General features: G+C 38.2%; 1 protein-coding gene across 1 annotated transcript; it reads right to left on the bottom strand.

The window, feature by feature from the left end:
• Positions 1-345: 345 nt before the first annotated feature.
• LOC125269677 lies at positions 346-7,039 on the bottom strand. The gene is made up of 15 exons (XM_048192613.1): positions 6,823-7,039; positions 6,328-6,454; positions 5,953-6,033; positions 5,504-5,711; positions 4,009-4,178; positions 3,689-3,787; positions 3,031-3,263; positions 2,758-2,936; positions 2,577-2,670; positions 2,040-2,384; positions 1,748-1,865; positions 1,579-1,670; positions 1,368-1,484; positions 969-1,076; positions 346-379 (listed from the first exon to the last, which is right to left on the bottom strand). Exons 1-13 carry the CDS (start codon positions 6,922-6,924, stop codon positions 1,386-1,388), a joined length of 1,947 nt encoding a protein of 648 aa, XP_048048570.1. The 5' UTR covers positions 6,925-7,039; the 3' UTR covers positions 346-379; positions 969-1,076; positions 1,368-1,385.
• Between the last annotated feature and the right edge of the window lie 569 nt (positions 7,040-7,608).

Below are 7,608 nucleotides of genomic sequence, written 5' to 3'. Positions count from 1 at the left end.
TAAGAAAACTGAAAATACATACAAACTAAATGAATATTACAACACTCAATATGTTACATGCATCTAAGGCATGCATGTACCATATTGAGTGTTGTAATATTCATTTAGTTTATGTGTGTTTTTTCAGTATAGTCTATACAGCAGAACTGTAAATAAATTCTTGAGAAGCATCTGGAAACTGACATACCACTGCCGTGAACCTCCCACGGCCATATTTGAGACACACTGCTCTCTCCGGTAAGGAAATGCTCCACAGCAGCTACATCAATGTTTGTGGCAGAGTCCAGTACAAGACCATTGTATTTCTGGATCTCCTGGAGAAGGAGCTTTTTGTCTTCTGCCAGCTTCCTTCGAAGGCGGTGGCGAAACTTGCTGCTGTCTACAAAAACATTAAGTACAAGGATAGAGGTTTGTGACTGTTCAATAAGAAAAAATTATATTGCTCCCAAAACTGCAGTAACTGAAAACTAAAGTATGTGAAAATTATAATTTACTTTGGCAAAAAGGTAACTCAAAGGTCTAGTATGTAACATTTAGGGTGATCTATTGGCAAGAATGGAATATTATATATATATATATATATATATATATATATATATATATATAAAATATATATTAATAATAATTATAATTATTATTAATAATAATAATTATTAATAGTATTACTTTATGTACACACTTTATGTAGTTACTTTTTAAAAAATAAATTAATTAATAAATAAAAAGTATAATAATACTATTACAATTAAAAAAAAAAAAAAAAAGTTAAAAATACATTTTATAGTACATTTAAAAATACAATGCCAATATTTACTTGTTTTCTTTTTTATATGGATTTTCAACAATTTCAAACCTCAAATCATAAAGCTTTTTGGGTGGGTTGCCAGGAAGTAAGTATATACACTGCCAGTTATAGCACTGCATACAGTAGCTTGATTTGATCAATCTATTATATTATATAGTAATACCATTCTGGCGGTAGAGAGTTTGCTTCCGCTGCCTCACACTAAGGTAAAGGCCCTCAATTGACTGCTGAAGACCTCTGTGTGTGGTGCCTTGAGTGGCATGAGATGTATCTGGTTAAGAGTGAAAACAAATTCACTGTTAAAACAACACAGAACTGTTTCAGTGTTTGAATTTATACATAAAACTCATTTTAATCCAACTTCACTGAACTTGGTATGTGCATTTCCTGCACGGAAACTGGAATATAAAATAAACCAGACATATGGCATAACATTGGATGGTGGTCTTTGGTGGCAGGTGATGTCACCAACTGTTAGCCCACTATCTTTAATATCAAACTTAAAATTTCAAATAGTAGTGAAAAAGGAAATTTGTTGTTTCTTTTATCTGCTCATGCTTACCATCAGCTGCCCATTCCTTCACATCAGAGAGCCACTGTGACACCAATTCATCTGTGCAATGTAGCTCTGTTTGAGTTCAGCTAGCCTTGCAGTCTCATCCTGGAGTCTCTGACAAGTCTGATAAACAGTGTTAATAATACAATAATTAGGATTAAAACTTGCCAAGTGCACACAACAAAAGGACACACAAAACAATTATTAGTAGACTTACCTTCACATATCTTGTGGAAAGTGCCTGATGTAGAGAGAGACTTTTTTTGTGGTTCCACCCCATTGCATTTAAAGTAACCATGTCCACCCGTGCTGTTGAAAGCAAATAATGAGGTTATGATGCTTAATCTTATAACAGTATGTAGGAATTTTGCACACACTCTGATCACCTGCTTTGGACATATATTTGGTAGTCAGGGCACAACGTGACAGGTAGCTGTTCACTTGCTCCACCTCCTCTCCGACTGTTGTTCCTGCTCCTTCCTGGTTCCTACCACTCCATTTAATCTGTTAGTAAAGGGTGGAAGAAATTCAAATCAATTCAAGTCCATTTTATTTATATATCCCAATATCACAAATTGCCTCAAAGGGCTCTACAATCTGTACAAGAAATTGTTAAGCAAAAGTATAGTGCTTGTAAACATTACAAATGTACATACGATGCAAATATATTATACATACCTCACACTTTGTAGCATGGGCTCGAGCATGCATTATGCTGAGGAAGGGTTTCATCTCGGTGAGCTCCTGAAGGGCAGGAAGGACTCGAGCAGCTTTCTCCAAGTATGGCCAGTATTTGCAAGCCACATCCATAGCAAAGAATTTTGCCTTGGCTGGCATGAGCTCCTTCTGAAGATACAGGGGGTAGGCAAATATCTCCCCCCTGTACATATTAAGGGCTTTCAGAAGGAACCCATGGCGACACACAGCAACCTCCATCCCCTCTTCATCCAATTTGGAAGCCCTCCTTGATGTCTCCCTCGCTGCTGTCCACTGGGAGTCCCCACATGTGCCTCTTCCCTGTGTCTATGACACACATAACAAACACATCAAAACAAATAAAAGCGATGGTGTCTTACCATATATAGCATTTATTCTCTCAGTTTGATTTTAGAGTAGTTGGTAGGCAGAAGTAGTTAAAGTGGGGAGGAAATCAAGGTCGGACACATATGGTTATTTTTTTAACAACTATTTTGTCAAGTTAAGATTAAAACTTGCATTTCTCACTGCTTTCTGTATAGTGTCTACAAATGTAGACACCGCACTGTCTTCAGCCACAAAGAGCCCTTCAAAAAAACCAGGATCATCAGAGCTGAGGAAGAAAGACAAATAGAGAATCCATCCATTACATATATAAAGTAAATAAATAAATCAATAAAAAGACTGAAACAAAAACCACCTTGTGTTTCGTTGAAAACGATATAGCTTTCTGTTGCCATCGGCGGAAACAGCCAGCATTTCTGGTGTGCAGGCTGGGCAGGTGAAAGGAGCACTACAGCAGAGCTGGTCTTCTTCAAAAGAAGCGTAGGAAAACTCCAAGAAGCTCCGCTGCAGTGCATCGCCGTTGATATGTCCAGACTGGAAGATATATAGAAAGAAATAGTATTTGTGATGTTGTCTGCTTATGGAAAGACATGTTATAAGTAATAACAGTAAAAACAATTACACTTACTCTTCCTCCACACTTAGTCCGATGCTCCAGCAGCTTTGCAAAGGCTTGTCTGGAGAATCCTGGAGCGATGACCTTGAGCTCCTGAAAGGAGCTCAGGAGGTCCAGTGTATACAGCATTGAACTGCTGACAGAGGCTGGCCAATATCCACTCCTAAGGAGGTCCTTCGAATCAGGAGTCCACTGCTGCTGGCATGCTTGACATTCATATAGTGGCTGATTCAAGTCAAAACGCCCTTGGAACAAAAAAGTAAATTTAAAAAATAATAAATACACATTTACCACATACTTTATTTTACAACAGTTAGTTCGTTCTGCACATTGTGAATGGTTGAGAGACATTGCTTAAGTTCCTATAATCCCAGTATAGCACTCATACTTCTTGAGAAGTCTCACACCAACATTGTTTAGATTTGTCTAATTCACCAAATTCCAAACAGCTGTGTCGATTGGACTTCAACCTGGAAGCATGCAAAGGATGATACTGCTTTGCAACAGCTAACTATTTTTTTTTGTTTGCAGAGGACAAAAATAAAAAAGATGTCTGTCTTTGTTCCGGTTAATGTCAATACCATGGGTGTTGACGGGCACAATGTCACAGCACACCAGTGTGAAAAACATCAAATCTAAAATAGAAATCTAAATAGTGAATTGTTTTTACCATTGATGGTAATCAAAACCACTGGTTTGCCTGGTAATACAGTGAAGTTTGTGCCTTCACAGGAGCAGTCTGGCACCTTCACAGTTGGCAAAATGCAAGCTGGCAAAAAGAATGAAAACAACAAAATTAGATGAACTGTAACTGGCTGCTGACACACATAAACAGCAAAATTAGCCGTGTGTCTCAATCAGCTCCCTAGTTCAGTAGTCAGGGCACTGATCAGGGAATCAGCCACATTCACTTTCATGATATACTGATTCACAACCTAGGGAGCTAGGGAGCTGATTGAGACGCAGGGTAGGACTTTCATGTGAACGTACCTTGCTCATGGGTGCAATATCCACCATCTCCTTTAATGATGCATGAGGTTGGAGGAATGGCTTCAAAAAACCCATGAAGCACACTTTCCCTGTTGTGGAGTGGCTGTTTTTTGTGATGCAATACATCACAGTCCCCACAGAACCAATCCTCAGGAAGACACTCTCTGCACCTAGAGAAAAAATTAAAAAAAAACATTCTAATATACATTATTTCAGGTTGTAACAACTTCCCTTTTATAATTATGCTAGGGTGCCAGACAGGGTAAATACTGTCAAAATTCAAATACCTTTAAAGGATTGTCAGTCCAGTCAAAAGGGAAGTGCACAAAGGACACATGTATAATTGTCACTTAACATGTATCCATAATAGTTAAAGAGTAAACCAAGAAAGGAAAAACCCCAAACTTTTCACTCAGTAATGCAAATTTTCATTATATTCATCAAGACATACTCTGGTCAATCCATCACACCACATATCACCATTCAATAACAATAAACACAAGCATAAACAGCAATTTCAACAGCAAAACTTATTCATCTCATTCCCTTTAGCACAGTTTAAATAGTCTGGATGTCAAATGAATGTACACGGAAGAAAATAGGGGAAATAGTCATAGTCACAAGTTCATCAGTTCATCATTCAACTCAGTCCGTTGCTTCCCCAGTGTATTTAAAAGAAAGGTAACGTTAAAGAACAGTCAAAGTCAGTTTGATTCCACAATAACTGCGCTTGATCATTATAATCCCGTTACTCACGCTCCACTGGTTTTTCAAGAGTTAAAGAGTAGCTCCAAATCAGTTCCGTGCCGTAGTTTATCTTCAGTGATACAACTCCGTTAACAATACGATCACCCGATGGGCGCCAACACCAACAGGTATAATCCATACATCATTGAAGTCATTAAGTAGAGTAAATGTCTGTTCGCCGACGTAATATACTTTCCGTCGCGACAAAACAATAAACGGCTCCAAGAGGTGACTCTCCCAGGGAACTGCTCTCTCTTCATTATCCCCGCCATTGCTCTTTTCAGCGTATCTCACGCATACGTCATCGTGCATCCGGTATTGCCCAATCGGACCAACATAGACGCCATCTTTGTTGTGGCAACTTTAAAACAACAATTTGCGTCTTTTTTAAACTGTGCTATTATCAGAGCATGAACTCAAATCCACCTCAAATCCCATTCCAATTTGTGCCCATGAAGAAAATGAAATTGCACTGTCATTATTGATTATTTTAAGTTATTTCAAATGTACTTTGATTAGTTCTGATTTGATTTTATAGGACTGCATAGTAGCTCAGTGTTTAGCACTATCACCTCACAGCACAAAGTTCCTAGATTTACTTTTCTCATTAATGTGGTTTTCATCTGGGTATCCAAGTTTTCTACCATTCCACAAGACATGCATCTTAGCTTATAAAGCATGCCACTGAGCATTAATTCTCAGCAAATTGACCCTGGGTAATTAAAGTTTAATATTATTGAAAACCAACCTGATAACAGCAGGCTCGTGGCAAAGGCAACACGAGGGATGACCAACAGCCTCCTTTGCGATAAGGCATTGTAGGTGGTATGGTCTTGCCTCTTTCCAGCGCTCTGAGGCTTTCTGCTGCCGAAAAGACCATGATAAGGCAGAGTTTCTTTGAGGCTCAGCAGAAGGACATGATGCCAAAATGTTTGAGAGCCTCTCCATATTTTTCTCTGTAAAGAAAATACAAATTAAAGCTGTGAAGGACGATTTAGATGAGCACCAATTAAAAGTCAACTGATCAATATTTTGAATAAACTTTCATAATTCAGTATCAAACTGGACCAAATCTTTACTACATTGTGTTCTTAATCCATCTACTGCACTGTCAGTTTTGTCTAAGGGTTTTGTCTTTAATTACTTTAATTGTACATGAATTTTAGATTTAAACTTAAATTCATCACTGTTATTTACCAAATTCCTCTTGAGGATTCAGTATTTCTGAGGGAACCTCCACACTGGATGACAGGGAACACTCAACCGGGGGGTGTGTGACTGTGAAACACAGAAGAATAACAACAGGTTAGGCTATGACTGCATTCATGTTCTTTCTTTTTTTTTTTTTTTTTTTGAACCAACTGTATATACTGAACAATTTTTGAAATCAGACATATTTCTGTTAAGTACTTGGTAATGTCTTCTATAATAGTGCCACAAAAAGGTTTATGAATGTCTTTTTGGATATTGGAGTATTTTAAATTCTCAACAATCAATTACAGTGCTCTAATTTCAGTTGGTCCACCATTTACATAATAAATTCAAAAAAACGTCACATAATTCACATATAACCTGTAGCTGAGGCTTGGCGTCGCCCTCCTCGCCTTCCCCTCGGCTTGCCACGACCTACAGAGACCCTTTTAGAGGTCTGTGGAGGGTCTCCTCCAGAGCATGCACGTTTCCTCTCCAAAGCTGCTCTCTGTGTGTTGGAGTGAATATTTCTTGTAAGACTGATTATGTTAAACGTACTGGAAACAAAAGAAATGTAACTAGTGAAAAGAAAACACAACATAGTGTGTTAGTAAGGTGTTAACGGCTTGAATGAGCCTTGGCATAGAAGTCTCTGTAACTCAGGGGGATGGAGCTCCATTCTTCCAAAATATATGCCCTCATTTACATTTGCCACAGAGCATGATAGGATGTTAATTGCTTAACTGCATCATGCAATATACCTGTCTGAAATCTAATACACTCATCCTTCCACATTCATAATGTTTTTACTTCAATTTGTCCCCCATCTGTATGTTATGTATGTATAAAATGATTGAGGTGTATAAAAACTCTAACCCTGGCTTCAGCTAGAACGTGGTCATGTTTCAGTTCAAGAGCCATGCGTCTCCCCTCTTGGTAATGGGGGTCCTGTGAGTCAAGGATATGTCTGGTGGCCATTGCAACACTGACAGATACAGACAGACAGACAGATACAGATAAGACAGACAAGTAAACAAAGACAGAAAGAGGAAAAATTGAGAAATAGAGATAGATAACAGTATGGAGATTGAAGAGATGGATAGAAATATAGATGGACAGAGAGGTTGTGAGAGATAGAAAATGATGAAGAGAAAGATAGAGGTTGGCTCTTAAAAGTGCCTTTGGGTTTTGGGAATCAGGTGTATCTATAGGGTGAAGGTGAAGTTTGACAGGATCTGCAGGGAGAACAGAAAATATTAATTATAGTGAAGGCTAGATATGTTGAAAAAAGGTTTAAACTGTGTACCCCGATAGTGAGAGATACCAATTTTCTTTAAAATACTTAATAAACCAATAAAATTTACGTTTTTCCCATTTTCTGTATGACTGCACAAAAGGTGCGTCTTTTTTTTTGCTGTTAATATGGAAACCATTGGTCGGCCTTTAATTCGTTGCTCTAACATGTAAAACGTGTGAGTCTAATTGCAAAGAAAAGTATCAATTATAACATTTAAACAAATTTGATCATTACATTCAAGTCTCGTGGCTTACCTGGAAAGTGGTTTGAGCGCAATGACGGAGAATTCGCGGCCTGCAGAAATCACCCAATCGCGAAGCGGACTGGCTCCGTCTCCATAGCAACGGATGCTGAGGCTCACGGGT

The sequence above is a fragment of the Megalobrama amblycephala genome, linkage group LG6, assembly GCF_018812025.1.
Source record: "Megalobrama amblycephala isolate DHTTF-2021 linkage group LG6, ASM1881202v1, whole genome shotgun sequence".
Lineage (NCBI taxonomy): Eukaryota > Metazoa > Chordata > Actinopteri > Cypriniformes > Xenocyprididae > Megalobrama > Megalobrama amblycephala.
The sequence above is the reverse complement of the archived record's forward strand: the minus strand, read 5'-3'. Positions and strand labels throughout refer to the sequence as shown.